General features: G+C 41.4%; 3 protein-coding genes across 4 annotated transcripts in view; 1 reads left to right on the forward strand and 2 right to left on the reverse strand.

Annotated features, from left to right (window-relative positions):
• Window positions 1–305: 305 nt before the first annotated feature.
• On the reverse strand, window positions 306–2,324 carry ppil3 (peptidylprolyl isomerase (cyclophilin)-like 3). The gene is made up of 6 exons (XM_077601656.1): window positions 2,268–2,324; window positions 2,027–2,101; window positions 1,796–1,889; window positions 1,660–1,727; window positions 533–651; window positions 306–451 (listed from the first exon to the last, which is right to left on the reverse strand). The coding sequence occupies exons 1-6, from the start codon at window positions 2,268–2,270 to the stop codon at window positions 325–327; spliced, it is 486 nt and encodes a 161-aa protein (XP_077457782.1). The 5' UTR covers window positions 2,271–2,324; the 3' UTR covers window positions 306–324.
• Window positions 2,325–3,165: 841 nt separating this feature from the next.
• lrrc8ab (leucine rich repeat containing 8 VRAC subunit Ab) overlaps window positions 3,166–24,803 on the reverse strand; it is a 43,217-nt gene continuing 21,579 nt past the window's right edge. The window contains exons 2-7 of one of the 2 annotated variants that reach the window (XM_077600433.1): window positions 24,485–24,530; window positions 15,128–15,276; window positions 14,064–14,237; window positions 11,155–11,280; window positions 5,669–7,787; window positions 3,166–4,132 (exon numbers count right to left, since the gene is read on the reverse strand). In XM_077600433.1, coding sequence (XP_077456559.1) covers window positions 3,851–4,132; window positions 5,669–7,780 — 2,394 coding nt within the window. In that variant the 5' untranslated portion in view covers window positions 7,781–7,787; window positions 11,155–11,280; window positions 14,064–14,237; window positions 15,128–15,276; window positions 24,485–24,530 and the 3' untranslated portion in view covers window positions 3,166–3,850. Of the gene's footprint in view, window positions 4,133–5,668; window positions 7,788–11,154; window positions 11,281–11,718; window positions 12,136–14,063; window positions 14,238–15,127; window positions 15,277–24,484; window positions 24,531–24,803 lie in introns of those variants that run through there. The other variant, XM_077600432.1, reaches the window with a different exon arrangement.
• hscb (HscB mitochondrial iron-sulfur cluster cochaperone) lies at window positions 11,578–16,645 on the forward strand. Its single transcript, XM_077600435.1, has 6 exons — window positions 11,578–12,324; window positions 12,691–12,787; window positions 14,491–14,580; window positions 15,171–15,315; window positions 16,206–16,253; window positions 16,400–16,645. The coding sequence occupies exons 1-6, from the start codon at window positions 11,978–11,980 to the stop codon at window positions 16,492–16,494; spliced, it is 822 nt and encodes a 273-aa protein (XP_077456561.1). The 5' UTR covers window positions 11,578–11,977; the 3' UTR covers window positions 16,495–16,645.

The raw sequence follows: 24,803 nt of genomic DNA on the forward strand, positions 1-24,803 counted from the left end.
CAGGTGAGTTCCTTGTGGTTTTCAGGCATTACCATCTATCATTTAATGAGCCTGTAAAATCTAACAGTTGGACTTTGACCTATTGAAATTGAAATATCGGAAATATTCAATTGCACAATTTCATCCAAGACTTTAGTCAAAGTTGTGAAAAGAGACCTCCTTTAAAACCGACTTTCATACAAATGTCCTATGCAAAGGTATCTTTTTTGGAATGATTTATTTTTTAGAAAACGTGTTGAGTTTATCAATCAGAAACGGATCGGGAACATTTTTCCATATCAATAAGCAGAGGACAGTTTGAGGACAAAATGTGCAGGAAACGTTCTAACCGGCAAAAGGGTTGGCATGAATGGTAACGTCCTTAATCCGGGTTTCGGTCAACGGTCGGAACGTCTTCTCGTGGACGGGGAGTTTCTCCAGTTCGTCCAACGCTTCCAAGCCATCGATAATCCTACAAAAAGAGGATTTCGGGTCAGCTTGCGATTCAATGTCGAGGCTCATCGAATTTGGAGCGATTTTGGAGAATCCGTACTTTCCGAAAACGGTATACTTCATGTCCAGATGGGGTTGCTTGGCGTAGGTGAAGAAAAACTGGGAGCCGTTGGTGTTTGGGCCGTTGTTGGCCATGGAGACCACTCCTCTGACATTGTGCTGAAGCAAATAGGGCAAGAGGTACCGGATTTACTCGCATATAAGTCGCACCTTTAAAATGGCCTTAAAATTGTTAATTTTTTACAATTTCTCACGTATAAGCCGCCCCCTGATTCCCAATTTTCACCTCCATATTCATGGTTTTAATAGGGAGTACAAATGTCTTACTTTGAAGGGAAAATCTTAAGATTAATAATCATCACACATGGTATTTCTGAGATACTGTATGAATCCAAACCATGTGATTAGGGTCAATATCGCCCGTCTTTTTCAATGCCAAATTATTCAATTTGCTAAAAGAAAAGGCTATTTTGATGAGACCCTGATGTTTTTCAATTCCAAAAATGACAATTTTCTTACCAGAAGTTTAAGATGTTGTGGCAGCCATATTGCTTCTAATGTCAAAATATCTCAATTTTTTTTCTCGATGTTTCTTATTTTGAAATAAATGACCGTATCGGCCGCATTGTCTTGCTTTATGGCATTTCGTCTTTGTCACCTTTCAGTTTCATGAATGTCGTCATTTTGTGCGCATGTAAGCCGCACCCTCGATTCAGTCACCATTTTTTTGTCCGAAAAAATGCGGCTTATATGCGAGTAAATGCGGTATTTAAAGCTAAGGGAATGAAGCGCTTGCAAACAACCCGCTTAAACGCTTTAGAATTGGGGTGCTCATGACGTTGACCGCCAAGGTACCGCTGGAAGATGACACGAGAGTCAAATTTGATCCAGTCTGTTATTTTCCTTCAGCTTGAACAATGTTGTCACAATGTACCCACTGCAATACTCCCATTTTGGTTTTTTTGCACATATATATATAATCAAATAAATTTGAAAAAACGAGGCATAAGGCCACACCAAAAGTAATATAACGTTGGCAGACACACATATAACATTTAGTAATATAAATACAGTCAATTAAAATGAAGTTATTTACAATTACACACGTAAATGTCACGTTTGACTACATTGACGGATTGATAGTCGATTAGTGTTTCAGACACTCACTTTTAAATGTTCGCTGAACTCATCTTCAAATTTGCGTCCCCATATGCTCGTTCCTCCTTTGCCGGTGCCTGCGTGGTTGAAAGAAGAAATTAACGACATAAATGCGGTTGATATATGAATAATAAGCCATTTTTACCTGTCGGGTCTCCAGTTTGAACCATGAAGCCTTTAATATTTCGGTGGAAAAGACATCCTTTGTAGAAGCCACCGGCACACAAAGCCAGGAAATTCTAAAATGATGCGTTAATGGACGTTACGGTCATTTTGGAAATGGTCTTAAAACAATGAAGGCGAGAACAATTTAGGACACTTGTACGTGATGTAAAGTTCAATTTGAGAGGGGCAGAATAAAAGATTTTTCACTGACCTCGCACGCTTTGGGTGCGCGTTCGCAAAATATTTCGATTTTGAAGTCTCCTAAATCTGTGTGAAGTGTAACAGCCTGCAAACAAACACGAAAACGTTACGTTTGGTTTATTAGTATAGAAGAACAAAGTAACGGAAAGATCGTGGAAATGAAATAAACACAGAAATAGAAGAGGAAATACGAAGTTGTGATTCGAAATGTTTCAATGCGGTGTAATAGTTTATGATTTAAAACAAGTTACCATTTTAAACGCTGCTTCTCTAGAGCGGCGTGTCGATCAAATACGACCGTGTGGAAAACTTATTTACACTAAGAATACTTTTTAAAACCTTTTTTATGGGAATCATTTAAAATAATGGCATCGCTTGGCGTCCAATCCAATTTTACTGTGAAGGACGCCATAACGTAACTCTAAAATAACGACTGCTAACGTATCAAATCAAATAAAGTACGGTCCTTTTTTGTTATTTATTTTAATTATTTTTACTCTATTAAAATATATATATATATTTTAAAAAGGTAATGATTAATAATTACCACAATAACACTCCAAATTGTCATTTTTAAAAAGCGAAAATCAGCATTATCGTGAAAGAGGAACGTCATTTCCGGTTTTCTTACATTGGCCTTGGTAAACAAAAAATAAATCCACGTCAAAATGCACAATTTTGCACCTTTTACCCTGAGAGACACGATTGCTAACGCACTACTCATTTTGATAGCTAATTCGTTAACGTTCATGTCATATTTAGTCATTAGTCAGGTCACAATTTTATTTGTAAAACTCTGTATTTGATTGGTTTTTCATTTCAGTCACACATGGCTCATTAACAATTCAACTAGCAAATACTTGTCAAAATAATCACACACATTACGACGTAATCGTGAAAAAGGAGCACGGCCAAGTATTGCGACGGTTCCCGTTCATCTTCCAGTTGCCCTCTGATAGATTAATGATCCATTTATTTAAAAACAAAAACAAAAAAAATGATAACAATACCACAAACAAACGCTCCGCCTCCACCATGACGATTTGGCGCCGAGAATTCTTGAACGGGTGCTCAAAACAACATTTCTCGCCATGAAAATAGAATAAAAAAACAGCATTGTTACACCAAAAGTGAAGGAGTGAACTTGAATTAAGGCAAGTGGCCACCGAGGGCAGTTTTATTATAAACCGTTGCATTTTTTTTAAATTTTCTTTTGCCTCGTATATCTTCACGGCGCAAGATTAATTGAATTTGACCTTAAAGTCCCTTTTCCCGCTCCCTATTTGATCAAAATAATTGTGCGTAAAAAGGTGATTAAATAACACTCCGATAGATTTGGTTCTAAAGAAAGCAACTGTTTCTCTTCCATGCACTCACCCATACTTTGCCATATATTAATTGCTTTGGATCACATTTCCCATTCACATATTTCTAAAATATTTATACAGTATAAGCTTACATGCCCGAATCCAATTTTCCTCAAACTTCAAACGAATCCAAGCGACACATTAGTTTGGATGCCAACTTAAATGATTGTCAACCTGACGGCGTAGTTACACAAGGAACATAGAAGAGGATATAATGAGCTTAAGGTTATTTATTTATGTTTTTAATCTGCTTAATAGCGTCCTTGCAAAGCATCCAGTCCGTCCCTCCGTGTCCACCCAAGTCTGGCGGGTCATCCAAAAGGAAGACACTTGCTTGGTCGGAATATCGTTTTTGGGGGGGGAATAGCGATTCTCCTCCGTGGTTGAGATGCATCGAATGTAAACAAACACCACAATGGCACTGCTTGTCCAATTTCCCTTTGGGGAATGGATAAGAAGATTCCCTATTATTGCCTCGGCGTCGCCGAGTCGCCGGGAAACAGCTGTTCTTTGACCTCGGTGGGAAGGGTGTTGAAAAGGTCTTCCTCCACGATCAGGCCGGTCCTCTTCAGCTGCCGGCACTCCACCAGCTCGACGGGGAGACACTCCAGGCGGTTCCCCCGGAGCTCCAGTTGCGTCAGACCGCTCAGTTCGCCGAAACGCGACGGCAGGGAGTGCAGGCAGTTGTTGCCCAGGTTGAGGGTGCGCAGTTTCTTGCATTGGAAGAGGTCGTTGGGGAGGCTTTCGATCTTCGCGTGGGGAGGTGGTCGACCGAGAAAAGAGGGAAGAAAGATGTCTTGTTAAAGTTAAAGTAAGCGTTTCATTCGCGATGGAACAGAGCTGCTAACTTTCAGGAGTGTCCTTGTCCTATTTCTGGAGTTTGGTGTTTTCATCAGGAGTGAATGCGATTCGCGCGCAAAAAAAAACATAGGGCAATTTAAATGAAACTGTTATTATCATGTTTTAATTGAAATATTGTGTTTTTGCAAACTACAGTAATCCCTCGAATAATTTAAATGAAACTGTTATCATGTTTTAATTGAAATATTGTGTCTTTGCAAACTACAGTAATCCCTCGAATAATTTAAATGAAACTGTTATTATCACGTTTTAATTGAAATATTGTGTCTTTGCAAACTACAGTAATCCCTCGAATTATTTAAATGAAACTGTTATCACGTTTTAATTGAAATATTGTGTCTTTGCAATTACAGTAATCCCTCGAATAATTTAAATGAAACTGTTATCATGTTTTAATTGAAATATTGTGTTTTTGCAAACTACAGTAATCCCTCGAATAATTTAAATGAAACTGTTATTATCACGTTTTAATTGAAATATTGTGTCTTTGCAAACTACAGTAATCCCTCGAATAATTTAAATGAAACTGTTATTATCATGTTTTAATTGAAATATTGTGTTTTTGCAAACTACAGTAATCCCTCGAATATTGCAGTTAATGTAGACCAGGCATGGCCGCGATAATTGAAAAAAATCTCAAAGTAGGGTCAACCCTATTAAAAAAAAGCTTTTTACAATATATATATTTTTTTTATACTTCAGTGCTGAGTTCTAGTAGCAATAGTGGCTTCCGCTTATGAGTTTCATCTTGGATTTTCACAATTTTATGAATTTAAATAAATACAGTAATCCCTCGATTATCACGGCTTCACTGCATCGCTTGACAATCGAGGGATTACTGTAATAATATTTTTTTTTTTCTTCATTGCCGAGTCCTAATAGCAAGAGTGGCTTCCACTTACGAGTTTCAGCGTGGATTTTTTTAAAAAAATTTATGTACTTTAAAAAGAAAAGAAAAATCTAATTAATAGCAGAAAAAAATCAAGTAGTTAATTCGCGATAACCGAGGGATTACTGTATTGAAAAAGTACAGCATAATGAAAATAAGTTCAAACCCAGTGTGGAGTTTGCATGTTCTCCCTGGGCTTGCGTGGGTTTTCTCCGGCTACCCCGGTTTCCTCCCACATCGCCAAAACATGCACGCTAGGCTAATTGAAGACACCAAAGCAAGTGATTGGTCGGTTGTCGATTTGCGATTGGCTGACCACCGATTCAGGGTGGCCGAAGTCAGCTGGGATAAGCTCCGGCACTCCCCGCGACCCTTGTAATGATAAGCGGTGGGGGGAAAATGAACGAATGAAGGAATATCTATCTAAACCCAGCCAACGAAAGTGGAGAAACATCTAAAAATGCGAAAAATTTCATCATAAAAATGAAACCATCCGATTCACGGAAGCCAAACGTAGTCCCCGTCCCGCACTCACCCTGTTGGCGGTCACGGCGAGGTACTGCAGGTTCTCCAGGGAGCCGATGTCCGTCGGAATGACGGTCAAGTTGTTATGGCTGAGGTCCAGAAAGCGTAGCTTGCGGCAGTAAAACAACTGTCCGGGGATCTCCTCGATCTTGTTCCGGTTCAGGTAGAGCTTCTCCAAGTTGACCAGCGTGCCGATCTGTTTGGGGATGTAGGCGATCTGGTTGTACCAGAGCTTAAGGCAGACCAGCCGGTGCAGGTGCTGGAAACTGATGATCTCCTCGATGGTCTTCAGGTTGTTGTCCTTCAAGTCGATCTCCTGCAAGTTGTGCAGGCTGAAGATGGAGTGCGGGATGCGCTCCAGGTCGCAGCGGATCAGCTCCAGCTCCGTCAGGTTGACCATCTTCTTCAGGCTGTTGAGCACCATCAGCTTGGTGCCCTCGTTGTTGACCGACAGCTTCTGGAGGTGCATGCCCACGTCGGTCACCACCTGGGGCAGCTTGTTGAGGTTGCTCTTCAGGCGCAGGACGGTCAGCCGCTTCAATTCCCTCAGCCCGTCGATGACGATGTAGCGGTTGTTCTCGGCGCTCAGGTTGCCCGTCAGGTGGAGCTCGCTCAGGTTCTTCAGGCTGTAGATCCACAGGGGGATCTCCTTGATGTCGGTGAACTTGATGTGCAGGGACTTGAGGTTCTCCCGCAGGAAGGCCAGCGCCGGCGCCTCGATCTTGGCCGGCGTGTGGTAGAGCCACATCTCCCGTAGGTTGACCAGCTGGGCGATGATGGGCGGGATGGTCACGTCTGGGATCAGCTCCAGCTTGAGGACCTCCAGCTCCATCAGGTCGAAGACGGTGTCGGGGATGCCGCTGAGCATGAAGAGGTGCAGCTCCAGCTTCTCCTGCGAGTTCTTGGTGATCCTCTGCCGCAGCTTGTCCAGCGTCCACTCGTTGTTGAGGTTGAGCTGCCTCAGCTTGTTCTCGCTCACCTCCGACAGGAAGACGGCGAAGCGCTTGGAGTAGAGCGGGTCGTACTGGTCGATCATGTGCAGCATGAAGGCGAAGTCGTTCTTCACGTCGGGGATGTCGCTGTAGCTGCTCTCCTCCCGGATGGACTCGAAGGAGTACTTCTTCAGCGAGCGCCGCAGCATCCAGCACAGCGTGTACATGCAGATCAGGCCGTAGACCACCACCAGGCTGATGTAGAAGCAGGCCAGGATCTTGAAGAGCGTGGCCAGCGGGTGAGCGCAGCGGTACACGCTGTAGCCCGTCAGGTTCTCGATGTCCACGCTGCAGTCCACGCTGAACTTGATGTCGTTGACGAAGTAGCCCGTGTAGCAGATGATCACGATGAACTTGAGGACCTTGATGATGGTCTGACGGACGTACAGCCGGTACACGATGTCGCCCTCCTCCACGTGGATGCGGAACTTCTTGACCTTCTCGAAGAGCGCCTTGGCCTGCTCGCCCTCCTTCTTGTCCAGGACGCCCGTCTCCGTGCGGTCCACGATGCCCTGCTCCAGACGGGTCTTGGTCCTCTGGAGCATGGGGACGCTGGCTTCCACGTCTTCGCTGATCACCGACTCCTTGTGCTCCAGGGAGCCGTTCATCTTCATGGGCTTGGGGTCGCTCTCCTCCACCACCGTCTCCGACAGGGCCCGGGTGGTCCACGGCGAGTCGAAGCACTTGAGCAGGATGGAGACAAAGTGCTCCAGTTTGGAGCTAGTCCGGGGGAACTTGAACCAGAAGTTGCTGCAGGCTAAGAAGATCAGCGTGTGGAGCAAGACCAGGTAGGGGAAGTACTTGGCGAACCAGTGCAAGCGAGTCTCGTAGCACACCGCGTCCACGTAGTTGTACTGGTGCCGATCCAGGTCGTACTGGATCCCCTTGGGCTCCGGGGAAAAGGGTGCTGTGAAGCTGAGGTTCGAGTTCTTCGTGCAGGTCTGGTCCACCACCCACTTGCAGGGCAGGCAGATCATCTTGTCTTGGGTCACCTGCAGGGTCCCCCCGAACACCGAGATCATCAGCATGACGATGGAGATGTAGTCCGTGAACACGTCCCACCATGGTTTCAGGATGCGGTAGGCCGGCTGCGTGTCCACAAAGTACCGCAGTTCCGTGATGGGGATCATGGTTTATCTGGCGGGGAAAGAGCAGAGTGCTGTGGTTGGTGGATCCTTCTGATCGGACTTTCAGACCCGGGTAAGGTCGGTGGATGCCAAAATGTCATTTTACTGGGATTTTACCCTATTAAAAAACAGTTACCGTATTTTTTCGCATATTAGCCGCCTCCGCGTATAAGCCGTACCCTGAAAATTGCCTTAAAATGGTTGAATTTGACAATTTCCCTCGTATAAGCTGCACCCTGAAAATTGACTTAAAATGGTTGAATTTGACAATTTCCCCCATATAAACCGCACCCTGAAAATTGACTTAAAAATGGTTGAATTTGACAATTTCCCCCGTATAAGCCGCACCCTGAAAATGGCCTTAAAATGGTTGAATTTGACAATTTCCCCCGTATAAGCCGCACCCTGAAAATTGACTTAAAATGGTTGAATTCGACAATTTCCCTCGTATAAGCCGCACCCTGAAAATTGCCTTAAAATGGTTGAATTTGACAATTTCCCCCGTATAAGCCGCACCCTGAAAATTGCCTTAAAATGGTTGAATTTGACAATTTCCCCCGTATAAGCCGCACCCTGAAAATTGCCTTAAAATGGTTGAATTCGACAATTTCCCTCGTATAAGCCGCACCCTGAAAAATAACTTAAAATGGTTGAATTTGACAATTTCCCTCGTATAAGCCGACCCCCCGATTCACAATTTTCTCCTCCATATTTGTAATTTTAATAGGGAGTACAAATGTGTTACCTTGAAGGGAAAATTTTAAGAAAAATCACCGGGCGTGGTATTTTTGAGATACTGTATCAATCGATCGCTGGATTGCAAACGTAGACAAATTCAAAAAGGAAGTCATGTGAGCAGTACAACCAGGAAGTGGTCTGGTTTGTCATCCCTAGGTAAGATGGCGGCGCCCTGAGCAAGCAATGGCAGACAGAAGTGACTTTTTCACACTATTTTTTCCTTGAATTTCATTCATACACGCCAAAATAAATTTTGGTTAGCGTTTTATCTGTTTATCTTTTTTTTATTTTGAAATAAATGACCGTATCGGCCGCATTGTCTTGCGTTATGGCGTTTCGTGCATGTCAAGTCTAATTTGTGCGCATATAAGCCGTACCCTTGATTCAGTCATCATTTTTTGGAGCGACAAATACGGCTTATATGCGAGAAAATACGGTAAATCACATCGAGTGGAGCCGGGCTATTTGAAGATTGTGACCCAAAGTCGCATTTTTTTCCCTTTTAGATCCATTTCTGATATCACAACTAACTAGTTTGCCAGATTTTAAACAGTTGCCCCCAAAAAGTCCCAAACTGATGGTTTTCAAGTGGTTTATAACACTCCAAATGAGCTAAACCGTTTAGTTAAACACAGTCACAAACTTTGCTTTGAAGAAATAAACGTGAATCGAGCTCTCTTGATTGTGATTTTCTTGACTTTTACGCAATCGGTGAACATCTTTAATCCGTTTCACATGTGTAAATAAAACTACATACAATTAAAAGTACTGTACACATACGTACATTTTCAAAATATACCTTTGGTGTTTATGGACATTAAATACATAATTGACACTTAAAAACACATCCGTTCGAGACACATTGTTCGATGCGAGTCCCAGGAATTTAGTGGGTGTGGCTTATAGGACAAAAATCCTGGTATTTACAAAGATACTTAAGGTAGGGCCACATGCAAACACCACATGATGTCATCAAAAATGGACTTTGGACAGCAGCAGAATGAGTGAAAAAAACCTCGCTACTTATTGACATTAAAACTCAACTGGATCAGCAACACATTCTTGTAAAAGTTGTCATCAGAAAATTTGGTCTATAGTCTTTTGACTGGCTAATTTTAGGATCTTTGTGGTTCTTAAGCTTGTAATTGTTTTTTTATTAAGGAAAAAATGCGTTTGTAAACTAAAGACCCTGATTTGGCAAATTCTGGTCTTTATTATTGACTGCTACAATAAAATTTGACTATTTTTTATCCTTACACTAACTTCCCAAACTCATTACTATTATGAAACACAACAACCTTGAGATTTTAGGTTTACTATTTCACATTCGCCATATACCGTATTTTCTCGCTTATATGCCATATTTGTCGCTCAAAACAATAATGACTGAATCGGGGGTACGTACGGCTTATATGCGCACAAATTAGACTTGAAACTGCAAGGTGACAAGGCCGAAACGCAATAACGTAAGACAAATGTATTTTGACGTCTGTGAATGAAATTCAATACAACTAAACACAAACGACGCATCCAATTGCAACAAAGCTGAAATATTTCCAACTTACACATCCGCCAAAAGTCTGTGTGGTCGATTGGTCGCCGGTCTTTTGGTCGCCGGTCTTTTGGTCGCCGGTCTTTTGGTCGCCAGTCTTTTGGTCGCCAGTCTTTTGGTCGTCGGTCTTTTGGTCGCCGGTCTTTTGGTCGCCCCGACCGCAACAACGGGCGACCAAAAGACCGGCGACAAAACAAGGTAAAACAACAGGGTCTACGCATCAATAAAAGCCAACAATGGCCATGAGCAGTTTCACTGGGCCGACGTGTGAGTGTAGAAGACTTTGTATGGACATGCGTTGTCCCTTTAAGAAGCGACGTCCGTCAGGGTCTTAACAAGTTTTCCAACAAAAAATAATAAAAGTCTGGAAAATTTGGAGCTTTTCTTTAGCCTAATAATGACTAGCGCATTAAGTATGACTAAATAGTCATTCGCAGTTTGTATTTACGGAATTTGAGCAACGATTTAAATGGTAATTATTACTTACCTTCCGGGCGACCAATCGACCGTGTACCCCAAAAGTCCACCGTTTCGCAGTGAAAACCCTTCCACCTCCGCTCTTTTGCCATCGGTGTTTCCAATCGACCTCTGGCTTGGCGTATGCACGGCACGCCCAAGACCAAGACGCCAGACCGGAGTCGGGACCCTTCTAAAGATGATGTTCCGTCCTGGCGCGTTGAACCCAAACAACGCGGCAACCAGAGGAGCCACCTCTCTCGCCGGTGCTCTATTCTTAGCCATTTCCTTTAATAATACCCAGAGTATTGTCTGCGGGGGCCTTGAGAAGCACCTCCCTCGACCTTCAGAAGGAGATCCTGTTTACCTTATAGAAAGTGCTGTCTCCGACCAGTTGCCTCTCCGGGAAACTATACTGTCACCTTTTACCCTCACCTCTTCAACACACCTACACTCAACAATGAGAGGCAGCGCCGGCGGTGGTCGCCGGCGTCTACTTTGCTCGGAAACGATAAAGTCGGGGGCGCCATGTCTAGTCCAGGTGCCAAAAAAGCAGGTTTATACTGGCTCAACTTCACTTTTGTTTCCTTCAACACACATGGGGTAGCCAGGAGACGATCACGTGACTTACCTTTTTCAATGTGTTATCTGGGCTCCAGGTTTTGTAGCTGCTTGTGATGGACGTGACGTCTTCTGTGAGTCCATGAGCGTTCATGGACAGTCGTTTCTTTCATTGCCATGGGCTTGAGGGTGAAATCTGTATTTATGATGGAGGGAAAAACATATATTGATCACAATTAGTACTGCGCTCAAATGTGGCAAAAGGAGAATTTACGTATCAAGTTGAGAACGTGATTGACCTCCTAAGTTGGGACATAGCAGCGCACCAAACATCGACAAAAATTCAAGTAGTCGGGCTCTGTAACAATTATTTCCGATTTCATTCACCTCGAGAAGAGTCGGCCAATATATAAAGTGTATTTTTGAATGAGTACAGTGCGTGTACATTAATATGCGTTCTACTTAACGCGAACATCATGACGCACAGAGCCATGGGTGCTGCTAGCCAACAAGCTAACATGCTACATGTTTACCAGCCGGCTCTTTGTGTCATCTGCGCGTGAACTCGAATTGAATATAAAAGCCTAAGGACCAACGATAACAAGTCTGGAAATATTTCATACGACTGACTTACTGCGTTTGAAGGCTTTTGTTCAAATCCAGCGCCAGTAGAAGTTGATAATTTTTGCTTTTCGTTCCTGGAAAGCTAAAGCTAATAGCAATAGGCGCTGTTTTGCGAGCACAATCGAGACGCTTCAGCATGTCTGCCGCCGCCAACCTGTAGGTGGCGATATGCTACCTGTTTTGGGAACAGGGAAGAAGACGCAACTTCCTGGAGAGGAGATGTTTTGGTTACAAAACATTATAAAATAGCGTTTTTTGTTGATTCTAAAATGGCTTCGTTGAACTTTTTGCGAACGGTGGGCTCATGTCGGACAATGCCGCACACAAGCCGGCTCGCTTTTAAAACTGTTACTTGTCCGCAAAACTGTTTGATTGGGGCTTTGGTACAGGACACATGCAGGAGAAGGACGACCCCCAGAGCCTTTACGATGGAAAAAGAGTTGACTTGCTACTTCAATAATGTCACGTCAATCAAAAATTACAGCACATACAGTATTCAAATGAGCTGCTGGAAGTGTAAGGAAGCTTTTGACACGAGCCCTGCATTCTTCTGCTCGTCCTGTAAAGTGGTCCAGCCTCCTGATGAGGGCGCATCCTTCTTTACCATCATGGACTGGTGAGAACCGAGGCTTCAACTATCGCGGCTTCACTACATCGCAGATTTTTTTCTATTAAATTTTTTCGTGTAACTTCATAAAAATGTGAAAATCCACACTAAAACTCGCAAATGGAAGCCAGTCCCCTGTCCTATGTTTGCTACTAGGACTCAGCACTGAAGGAAAAAAACATTATTATTTCTTTTTAATAAGGGTGATCCTACTTCACGGTTTTTCATTTATCGCGGCCATGTCTGGTCTACATTACCCGCGATAATCAAGGGATTACTGTAATTCGTCATCTGTAGTGAACATTAAGTACAATGTAATAATTAATTTATATTTTTATGCAGTGTCAATTTAAAATTATTTTCTTCCTCCGACAGCGAATGCACATTTGCACTGGATATTCTGAAACTCCAGAAAAGATACTTGCAACTTCAACGCTCGCTCCATCCAGACAACTTTAGCCAGAAATCTGCGGTAGGCCACGCTTTCTAACTGGAAACCAGTCCAGCAGCATGTTTTCTTTTGTGTGTATGTATTGGATTTCCCTATTTCTCATCTTACCAATATTTAAGAAATAAAACACCTAAAATAAAAGAATAAAACTGCCTGCCCACATTCGATCTCCAAGTACCGTATTTACTCGCATATAAGCCTCCCCCACGTCGAACTGTGACAGGCACAAGTGAGTTTTTTCATGTTTTTATTTAGCATTTTATCTGTTTATCTTTTCTCTATTTTGAAATAAATGACCGTATCGGCCGCATTGTCTTGCGCTATGTCGTTTCATCTTTGTCACCTTTCATTTTTGTTTAGTCGTCTTTTTATGCGCATATAAGCCGTACCCTCCATTTTTTTTGTCTGACAAATGTGGCTTATATGCGAGTAATTCGCTATTGAAAACATTTTTTTCAAACGCAATTAGCATATTGAAATGTCTCTGAGCTTTTCTTTTTTAAAACCAAAAATGGTAAATAGGCACCCTGCTATAATTGAAGAGGTTTGGATGAATGAGTGATAAAGAAAAGACCAAATTTGGCCTTTTGGATTATTAAAATGAACCTGCTTGTGTAGCAGGATAGGAAAAAAAATCTTTAGAAGTAAAGCACAATGCACCCTCAAGTCAAAGCAAGAAGATGCAATGGTTCCCTCACGCAGGGCGTGTTTGGCTTATTTTATTCAAATGCCCCTCTGGCCATTTTTTTTAATTAGCTATCTTCCAGCCTCGGGGGGTTCTGCATCACAGATGGAAAAAGCCAACACGTAGATAGATAGGCACCCACTTACTGCATAGGTTGTTATTAAAAAGGAAATAAAAGAAAAAACACAGCTCAACACGACTCGGCAAAAATAGCGAGACTATTGATTTTCCCAAAAAAAAGCGCACCCACACTTGTATTTGTCGACAATATATTTTGCATTCAACCGAGCTTTGTTAGTGCATTTCAAAATAGGACTTTAATTGCTAGGTGTGATCAAATCCAAATGACAAACAAACAAAATCGCAAAAGTTGACTTGGAAGGCCATAAGCAGGGGCGGATCTAGAAAAATTGTGTTTAGGGTGGCCAGAGGGGGGGCGGGTACTTTTTCAGGGGTGGTAAAAATTTCATAGAAATTGAGACCTTTAATAATGGTACAGTATTCTGCCATGTTTTGATTATAGGGCCTTTGATTGATTTTATTCAAAATGATAAAAATATTTTAAACAATTGACTCCAATTTAGTTGCCAATTTTTGGGCACAATAACATACCTTTAGAAACAATTTAGAATGTCCAACCAGCCTGGGATGCACGTTTTGGGGATGAGGGAGGCAATCGGAGCACCCAGAGAAAACCCACACAGGCCAGGGAGGAAGGGTCAAAGTCCAGACGGGAAGGTCGGAACCCACAAGGGATTGATCCCTCGATCTCAGACCCCAATTTACCTAAAGAAATAAATAAAAAATAAAAAAATAAGAATCTGTGGCAATGGATGAAACATGATAATTTTTACAATTAAAAAAAATCATAATTGAAATGACAATCATTTTGCATCTCAACTTTTTTTAATCGGTGCTAAGGTTGACTTTTGGCATGGCAGTTGCCATCTTGATGGATCCGCCCATTTTGACATTAAGCTTATGTCATTTAATAAGTCTATAAAGAAAGAGAATAGCATCTGTGGAATTGTTTTTCCAGGAAGAACAAGAATATTCGGAACATCAGTCAGCGCTTGTCAACAAGGCCTACGACACCCTGTCCAAGCCTTTGAGTCGCGGCCTTTACATGGTGAGTTCAAGCTCCCCAACGGCTGTCCGGAAAATGGTACACGGTCGATTGGTCGCCGGTCTTTTGGTCGCCGAACTTTTGGTCGCCGGTCTTTTGGTCGCCCGGAAGGTAAGTGATAATTACCATTTAAATGGTTGCTCAAATTCCCTAAATACAAACTGCCAATGACTATTTAGTCATACTTAATGCCCTAGTAATGATTAGGCTAAAGAAAAGCTCCAAATTTCCCAGACTTTTATTGTTTTTTGTTGGAGAACTTGTTAAGACCCTGACTGAACTGACATAGCTTCTTAAAGGGACAACGCATGTACATACAAACTATTATAGACTCACACGTCGGCTCAGTGAAACTGCTCATGGCCATTGTTGGCTTTTATTCATGCGTAGACCGTGTTGTTTTACCTTGTTTTGTCGCCGGTCTTTTGGTCGCCCGTTGTCGTGGTCCGGGCGACCAAAAGACGGCGACCAAAAGACAGGCGACCAAAAGAGGGCGACCAAAAGACCGCCGACCAATCGACCGCACACGCCGGAAAATGGCCCACTTCACCTGCTCGCGTGTAATAGCGCGCTGACGTCCTCTCGCGTTCCAGCTGGAGCTGGAGGGTATCGGCTTTGACGACGGCACGGATCCCGCGGCGGACGCCGACTTCCTGATGGAGGTGATGGACATCAACGAATCCATCGCGGAGGCGCAGACTCCAGAGGAAGCGGATAAGATCGGACAAGAAACAAAAGGTAAACAAACACAGGAGTAGTATCTTGTTCAATCTTGTTATTGTAACCACAGGGAACTACAGATAAAATACTAAGTACTTCTCAACATTACGATTACAGTGGTACCTCGAGATACGAGCTTAATTCGTTCCGGGACTGAGCTCGTATGTCGATTTACTCGTAACTCAAATCAACGTTTTCCATAGAAATGAACTAAAAACAAATTAATTGGTTCCAGCCATCTGAAAAAAACACCAAAAACAGGATATTGGATTGGAAAAACATTTTTATTGGTTCTAATTCTCCATCTATTAACAAAGTAACAAATAACTAGAGGTTTAATAATACTAAAATGTATTTAATAGTACTAAAATCAGACGGATTGTGCGGAGAGGAGAATTTTAGCACGGCAACGCGTTCGTAACCTAACAAACAAATTTAAATGAAGTTGGATTACGATGCAGACACTCAGAAATAAGTTTCATCTAACCTTACACTAAACTTAATTCTCATTTTGTTTTAAATTTTGATACCTTTCTTCTCCCGGGGTTGGCTCGATTGGCCCCGCCTCCACCCTGACTTCCAGATGCAACCTATCGAGGGTCGTTTGCTTTTGTCTTTCCTTAAAAATATTCCCAAAATGACGCACACAAACGTCCTCGCAATTGGATAACATACGACCACTTGTTGGTATACTCCTCTCATATTAGCGAGCAAGCTCCGCCATTCTGCACTGGCTAACGGGAAAAACAAAAACAAAATGTGTCTCGTATCTCAAGATAAATATTTGCCCCAAATTTTACTCGTATCTTAAATTGCTCGTATGTCGAGGTATTACTGTAGTTTGGAGACCACAGTTCTAGACGAACACGAGGCCCGCTTAAATTTGCGGCATTTTCCTTTGCCGGCAGGAAAGCTAAGAGGCTTGACGGAGAAGATCGACGGCGCTCTGCGTGCAGGTGAGACGCCAAGAAGGCTTTTTTTTGAAGCTCCTCCCGCCCACGCGTTCCGCCATCTACGCTCAGGCTTTACGTCGCCGGCTGAGTCATCAGTTCAACTTCTTCTTTGTGCTCTTTTCTCTTCTTTATTTTCTTTTTCCTGCCAGGAGAGCTGCGAGCTGCTAAGGCGCTGCTTGCCCAAATGAAGTACTTCTCAAATATCGAGGAGAAAGTCAAGGAAAAACTTTCTGGATTCATGTAATCTGACACGGTGGCAAAAGTTTTGCAACGAGGCGTCGCCATGACTCGGCATTTTTCCACCAGGTGTTCGTAAATGTGGACAAATGTTCACCTGGATGGTTTTGTCAATTAGCATCCATTCTTTGGATACAATAAATCACATTTGATCCTAATATGAATTGAATTCTTTTTCAAATATGAATATCACCTTTTGTTTTCGTTGAGCAATGCGGACTTTCAACTCCCTCCACAGATTTTCCATGGGGTTGAGCTCTGGAGACTACCCTGGCTGTGTGTTTGGGATCATTATCATGCTGAAAAACCTAGCCACATCTCATCTTCAATGTCCTTGCTGATTAAAAAATATTCTATTAATACAGGTAACAAGTGTAGACCTCGTTAGACGAAGTTAGATCTCTTTGACAGCCAGCGGTTACCACGTCAGCCTCACAATTCTGGGGTCCAGGGTTAGATCCCAGGTGGGTCGTCACTGTGTGGAGTTTGCATGTTCTCCCCGGGCATGCGTGGGTTTTCTCTGGGTGCTCCGGTTTCCTCCCACATGCCCAAAACATGCAGGGTCAGCTGGTTGGGGCGAAATAACGAGCCCAGTCAAAGTGGACTGGATGCCTCTTGCCATGATGTTGATATCATGTCAGGTAGTTTTATTTGCTGGACGATTCTTGTCCTGTTGCTAGGCAACCTCATGTAGAAGTTATTCATACCGGCCAGATACCGTATGGCCTGATTGTTTACGGGAGCATGAACTGTACATAAAGTTCGCGATCTAGGGGAGTGTTTTGAATATTTTAGGACAGGACTAGTATACGTGTATTCGGGGGAGAAAAAAATAATTCAATTTGTGAATATGTGCCGAGTATGTATATTCACGTGCTAAGCATTGCAAGGGATTGTGGGGGATCACGCATGTGGGACATTACAGCTGGTGAAATCGTAGGCTAGAAAACAAAACAACAACAAAATGGCAATAAAACAATAATTGGAGTCCATTGTGTGAAAGCGTCAGAGTAGGAAATAGTGCACTCCATATGGCAACAAGCTTATTAAAGATCATGGATAAGGAATAAGTCATGAATAATATTCATGAGAGTGCTATGAAGCTTGAATATACGATTACCAGATGTCACTTTACCTATGGCCACATGATTTATGCATGTGACGTCCTGGGCGATAGATAATACATTTTCCATCAAGAGATATGACAGAGGAATTTTTGAAATGTACAGGAAATAATCCATTCTGGCTAAAATTTGCGGTAATGGAGAACTGAAATGCATCATAAATTTGAAAAACAAGGCACCCACAATAATAGTTATTTTTAAATAATTCCTTTAGGTCTTCTTTAAAAGTTTTTAAATGATAATTTGGGCACTGGAAACAAGAAACCAAAATGCCGATGCTAATGCTCATGTGGAAAATACGAGACTAGTATGTACAGCCAAGCTAAAATATGCTAACATTTGGTAAGGACTGGCTATTAGCTAAAATGATGATGAAAAGGCTTTGCACAGGCTACAAAAGTGGAAAAATAGGTTAATGTACTGGAAACAGGTAATCAAAATGCTATTGCTAATGTGGAAAATGGGCAATGCGTAGAGCCAAGCTAAGCTAAACTATGCTAACATTTGTTAAGGACTGGCTACTAGCTAATCCAATGTGGAAAATGGGAGATGAGTACAGCCAAGCTAAGCTAAACTATGCTAACATTTGTTAAGGACTGGCTACTAGCTAATCTAAAGGAATTTTCCGTTAGCATTAGCATTGCTTGACTTGTGACAAGGCAAATTTTGCCCAGTGCGACCTAAATATATTTTTGTTTTGTACGTTTTCATGTTGTGTTGTGTTATGGCGCCAATTTTGACGGGCAGGTAAAAGCAAGTCGACGAATGGGAGGCCAATCTTTCCTCCATGGTTTGATGGCGCTCGACATCAAACGTTCACACTCTCGCCGACCGGCGTGGCTCACTAAGCGTGAAAAACGACTTTACGTGGCTGTTTACAAGTAGTCGCCCCCGTGAGGATTAGCTCGCCATACGCCATCGATAACAATTTGTCTGCAGCAAACGTCGCTGAGCTTCGGCCTGTCTTGCCCTCTCTATGGATATAAATAGCTCTTTCTCTTCTACCCGTACCACATCATTATTCCCGGGGTGACAAACACACGGTCCGCGGCCCCGATGCGGCTCGCTAGGGGCTCCAATGCGGCCTGATGGGTTGTCATAAAATGTCCTGACCCACAAGAGATCTAGTTGGCATGTTTATTTTTTTATTACATTGTGTTGAGTTGTTTTGTGTTGTGTTTTGTTGTGGTGTGTTTTGTTGTAGTGTGTTTTGTTGTAGTGTGTTGTTTTGTTGTGGTGTGTTGTTTTGTTGTAGTGTGTTGTATTGGTGTGTTGTTTTGTTGTAGTGTGTTGTATTGGTGTGTTGTTTTGTTGTGGTGTGTTGTTTTGTGACATGTTTTTTGTAGTGTGTTGTTTTGTGTTGTGTGTTGTTGTGGTGTGTTGTTTTGTTGTAGTGTGTTGTTTTGTTGTAGTGTGTTGTTTTGTTGTAGTGTGTTGTTTTGTTGTAGTGTGTTGTTTTGTTGTGGTGTGTTGTTTTGTGACATGTTTTTGTAGTGTGTTGTTTTGTGTTGTGTGTTGTTGTGCTGTGTTGTTTTGTTGTGGTGTGTTGTTTTGTTGTAGTGTGTTGTTTTGTTGTAGTGTGTTGGTTTGGTGTGTTGTTTTGTTGTAGTGTGTTGTTGTGGTGTGTTGTTTTGTGGTAGTGTGTTGTTGTGGTGTGTTGTTTTGTTGTAGTGTGTTTTGTTGTAGTGTGTTGTTTTGGTGTGTTGTTTTGTTGTAGTGTGTTGTTTTGGTGTTTTGTTTTGTTGTGTTGTTTTGGTGTGTTGTTTTGTTGTGGTGTGTTGTTTTGTGGTGTGGTGTTTTGTGGTGTGTTGTTTTGTGTTGCATTGCATTTTGTTGTGTTTTGTTGTAGCATGTTGTTTTGTGTTGGAGTGTGTTGTTTTGTTTTTGCTGTTTTTTTACAACAACAGACGTCCAATTCACCTAAGCTGACTCTGCTCATCTTTTTAATACCAAAATAAACTTTTTGGGCCAAGCAATAAATTGCCACCACCCACATGAGTTCTAGTTAGCATGGCCCACCACCCAAACCAAGTTGGACACCCACCCCCACTCTAAAGTCCGCCGACATGAAAATATGACCACTTTAGCAGGAGTCCTGAGCAACATTTCACATTCAAAAACGCACCCACCGGAAAGCCAACGCGCCAGTTGAACTTCGGCCTATTTTGAAAGTCCAATGGTGTTTTGCGGCAACTTTTTCCGCAGCGCATTTGCCCTCCTCGCGGGGAAACAATTGCGGCCCCCGTCAATCTGTTGTCAGAATTAGGCGGGCCAATCACCTCCGCCGGCTTCCGACCCATGCAATTCCCAGAAGCCACGCTGGCAGAGCGGCCGACACAAGTCGATCAAAAAATAAAAAAACTAAAGCGTGAGCTCACGGCGTCGCAGCGCCACACGGTGGTGTCCTACCTGTTGCCTGTCAATGCGGTCTGGAGAAGGCGGAAAATGGAATTTCCGCCGCCGATGCATTGTTTACTTCCATTTCATATCCGTACGCGGGAGAAAAACAAGCCGGAAGCACAATAAGATAAGATAAGGGGTATAAATAAAGTAGCTAAGGCACACTGGCGCAAATAAAATTCATTTACGACGGGACTCGGCATTAATTTAATTTGCAAGGCACTTTAACCCTTTATAAGGCACTCATTTCCATTTCGTCATTGGGATGGAAATATTAGCATTGGAAGCTAGCAAAGGTGTTTATAAAAAAAAGGAATCTGCATTATTTGGCGTTATTACATTGATTGATTCTCGTATCGATTGAAAATTGTTTGTTTTTTTCCTCTTGAGGCACATTTTGTCCCGTGAAGACGATCCCAAAGCAAATGTTCCCAATCAGCATGAAAACATAAAGATGAGATTGAATTTCCCTAGACGGCGCCATGGTGAAATGGATGACATTAATAACGCTTGTAGCGCAATTGGATGGACCAATCAGACTCCGGGGAGCGCAAATGAGTGACTTTTAAGACTATTAGTTACAACGAGGTTAAGACCTGCAGTCAAAACGGCGACCATCATCTGTCAACGTCCGCTTAGAAATGAGAAGAATCGGTCTGCAATGCTAATAGCATTGAATTGAACGCTTTGATTGTCATTGAACAATAATGAGATTTAGAGCTGCACGAATAACAACATGAAGCAAACAGACATAGAAATACCTGATCAATAAGTAATAACTCTATAAAATAAATCAATAAATAACCACTGATGATTGTAATTTGCATCTTTAGTCCCTTTCGGCACCTAGGAGGACCTAATCAAGACTTACTGCTAACCAAACTTTGGACCTACTTGTTTATGTGACCACTTATTCATGTTGATTAATAATTGATTGATTATTTAGATCAGATCAGATTAAACTTCAAATTCATTCCTTACTCGGGAAATTCACTTTATTGCAGTAGCAAGAAGGTGAAAGCACAGACACAGCTAAAGACATTGTAGACCTAAATAAAACATAATAAAAAATAATAAATATGCATATTGTTTATTATTATTATATATTGATTATTTATTATTAATATATATTGATTATTTATTATTATATATTGATTATTTATTTATAATTTATCATGATTATTTATTTATAATGTATCATTATTATGATCATTATTATTATTATTATTATTATTAGTAGTAGTAGGAATAGGAATAGTATTAGTATATTAGTATTATTATTTTTAGTGTTATTATTATAATAATAATAATTATTATTATTTGTAATTTATTATGATTATTATTTATTGATTATTTATTATCATTATGATTTAGTATGATTATTCTTTGTATATTTATTATTATTATTTATTGATTATTTATTATGATTATTTATTGATTATTTATTATTATTATTATTATCATTATTATTTAGTATGATGATTCTTTATATATTTATTATTATTATTTATTATTATTATTCATTTCCTGGTTCCCTGTCAACTCATTGGCTGCCAATGAAAGCACGGGTGAAAAAACAAATAGGAAATTGAGCCCAAATTTAAATTCTATCTCCTCCTCATCACTCCACGTCGAAGCCCGACTCATGCTAGCCAAGGTACCGCTAAACCAAACAACATTTCCCATCATGCCTGTAGCTTCAGAAGCCTATTCCGTTCAAATAGCCGTGCAATTTTAGCTTTGTTCCAAACCACAGTTCAATTGCTTTGACACGTGAAGCGGAGCACTCCACGGCTCGCTGCCAAGGGAACTCGGATCAACTCCCCGGATAGGTCTCCGTCTGTTTTTTTTGGATGGAACCAAACGGGGCAGGTGTAAACATGCCTCGCCTCCTCGGGTCCAACAAATTTGGACGGATTCAAATGACAAATCCAATGAGAAAATGTCCAATTTGGAAAAGTTGGACCGCGTTTGGGATGCCATGCCAAAAGCTTTGAATGCATTTTTTGCGCCAAGCGATGCTGTCACATTTCCCACTTGGGGGCGCCGCAATAGCTGGATAGCTCTCTTTTAATCTGGGATTGTCATCCTATAATCTGTCTGGCATATGTTCCTATGGATAAATCAGCTTCAATCATCACTGGCGCGCGGTGGAGAAGTGGATACGTCCTTGCCGCAAAACCAGGGTTGCCAGGATGTCCTCCAATAACTTTCCACCCTGACTTTGTTAGAGTTTATCTCTGAAGTATTATGAAGTATTTATCACATAAATGTCCCTGACCTCTGGGGTAAAGCGGAATTAAATCCGTTTTTGTGGTGAAATCGACCAATCAAACGCGATCGGAATTTGAGGTGGATAAAGAGCATTTGTTTATTTTTAAAAAGCAGGGATTGACCTCCATTCGTGGTATCGACAATCAATTTTGGCACTAATTCATGCTCACTCGTTCATTTTCTGAAGCGCTTATCCTCACCAGGGTCGCGGGGGGTGCTGGAGCCTATCCCAGCTGACTTTGGGCACCCTGAATTGGTGGGCAGCCAATCGTAAGGCACAACAAGACAAACAACCAATCATAACTAGGGGCAATTTAGCATACAATTAGCCTAGCTAGCATGCTTTTAGCATGTGGGAGGAAACCGGAGGTACCCAGGGAAAAACCCACGCAAGTCCGAGCAGGAGATGCAAACTCCACTCAGTGAGGACCCACTTGGGATCGAACCCTCGACCCCAGAATTTATTATTATTATTATTTGTAATTATAATGATGATTATTTATTGATTATTTATTATTATCATTATTATTGAGTATGGTTATTCTTTATATATTTATTATTATTATTATTACTTGGGATCGAACCCTCGACCCCAGAATTGCGAGACCGACGCGCTATCCACTCCCTCCGCCTAATTTTAATTCCGACAACATATTCAAGTTTCGTGTCAAGTCTGATTTGTGCGCATATAAGCCGTAACCTTGATTCAATCATCTTTTTTTTTTGCAATAAATGCGGGAAAATAAAATCTATTCTTATTGATCAGGAGTGAAAAGAAAAACAATTAATGTGTCAAAACAAGAAACGGAGAGAGCGGCAAAGGCAGAGAAATCGTTTCCGTGGTAACCAGATACAAACAAGCTGATAATCCTCTTTTAACGAAATGAGCGATCGTGGCATTTGTCAGGGATTTGCGATCGATGACGCCGATTTAGAGCCGCTTGGCAAAAAAAAGGCTTCATTTGTTTGCCACGCAAGGCACCAGGTGGTTCAAGTCCCACCATGGCGGGATTGAACATAACAATTAAAGGTTTGAATATCGTCAAAGTCTACATCCCAAAATAAGTAAAAACTCACGGAGATCTAGAACTATTGAACTGGTGAAATAAAAATAACCTTTTTTTAAAAAATAGGGTGTGTGATTCCATGCAAAGAGAGCATAAAGACGAGTACTCGTTGTGTTTATCATGTGATGTGTCGGAACATATGATTTAAATTGGGTTAGAGTCCTAAAATAATTGGGTTAAATGAAATAAATGACATTTTACCGGTGGTAGAAGCAACGTAACACCCGACATGGAAGCATCTTTGACCGTCAAATCTACTGAATGCTAACTATCTAGCAACGACCCTCAACTCTTCAAGAAAGTATGGCTTTTAAAAGGGTATTTTTTGAGTATCTATCATCTGAAATTAAAATGAAAACACAAGCTGGGGCCAAGAAAACCAGAAAAATCCTTGTTTTGGTTCCCATGTTATTGTGAACTACGCTAGCTAGCTCGCATGCTAACCAACTGCATATTTAACTGCAATTTAGCCAACCACCCTCAACTATTCAAGAAAGTATGGCTTTTTAAAGGGTAATTTTTGGGTATCTATCATCTGAAATTAAAATAAAAACACTGGCCGGGGCCAAGAAAACCAGATAAATCCTTGTTGTTTTGGTTCCCATGTTATTGTTTACTACGCTAGCTAGCCCTCATGCTAACCAACTGCATATTTAACTGCAATTTAGCCAACAACCCTAAACTCTTCAAGAAAGTATGGCTTTTTAAAGGGTAATTGTTGGGTATCTTTCATCTGAAATAAAAAAAAAAACATTGGCTGGTGCCAAGAAAACCAGATAAATCCTTGTTTTGGTTCCCATGTTATTGTGAACTACACTAGCTAGCTCGCATGCTAACCACCTGCTTATTTAACTGCAATTTAGCCAATAACCCTCAACTCTTCAAGAAAGTATGGCTTTTTAAAGGGTAATTGTTGGGTATATATTATCTGAAATAAAAACACTGGCTGGGGCCAAGAAAATCAGATAAATCCTTGTTGTTTTGGTACCCACGTTATTGTGAAGTACGCTAGCTAGCCTGCATGCTAACCATCAAACACCTGCATATTTAACTGCAATTTAACCCAAAAAAAACAACCCTATTCCTTGTCCATACATTAAATGTCACCCAAATAAATGAATAAGCTACTTACCAATTTGTCCACTTTCTTTTAGGTGTAGTTTTGCCGCTTTAAAAATCTAAAAAACATAAACAAACAACACATAAACACACCATTTTCATCCTTCTTTTCAAAACAAATAATAAAAAAGAACAATAATAATCCAATGATTGCAATCCTTTAGTCAATTAATCACGGCTTTAGCAATCAAGATGATTTTTTTTATGTTAAATTACTCCAAATAATGTCGCTTTATCAATTTATTGATGTTATGGAAGTCTAGTAAGTACATTTCCAGATGACCTTTATTGAAAAGAAACTTCAAAAGGACGCCATTTCTTGTTTATTTTTC

This window comes from Stigmatopora argus, chromosome 5, assembly GCF_051989625.1.
Source record: "Stigmatopora argus isolate UIUO_Sarg chromosome 5, RoL_Sarg_1.0, whole genome shotgun sequence".
Taxonomy (NCBI): domain Eukaryota; kingdom Metazoa; phylum Chordata; class Actinopteri; order Syngnathiformes; family Syngnathidae; genus Stigmatopora; species Stigmatopora argus.

What these genes read in the sequence shown, in the direction of transcription:
- ppil3 (XM_077601656.1), bottom strand. An exon ending in GCGCACCCAAAGCGTGCGAG is followed by an intron (nt 1,890 to 2,026) that starts GTCAGTGAAAAA and finishes GCATCATTTTAG; the next exon opens with AATTTCCTGGCTTTGTGTGC. An exon ending in AAGTATACCGTTTTCGGAAA is followed by an intron (nt 452 to 532) that starts GTACGGATTCTC and finishes CTCTTTTTGTAG; the next exon opens with GATTATCGATGGCTTGGAAG.
- hscb (XM_077600435.1), top strand. Translation starts at nt 11,978, where the DNA reads ATGGCTTCGTTGAACTTTTTGCGAACGGTGGGCTCATGTCGGACAATG. An exon ending in TGAGTCGCGGCCTTTACATG is followed by an intron (nt 14,581 to 15,170) that starts GTGAGTTCAAGC and finishes CTCGCGTTCCAG; the next exon opens with CTGGAGCTGGAGGGTATCGG. An exon ending in CGACGGCGCTCTGCGTGCAG is followed by an intron (nt 16,254 to 16,399) that starts GTGAGACGCCAA and finishes TTTTCCTGCCAG; the next exon opens with GAGAGCTGCGAGCTGCTAAG.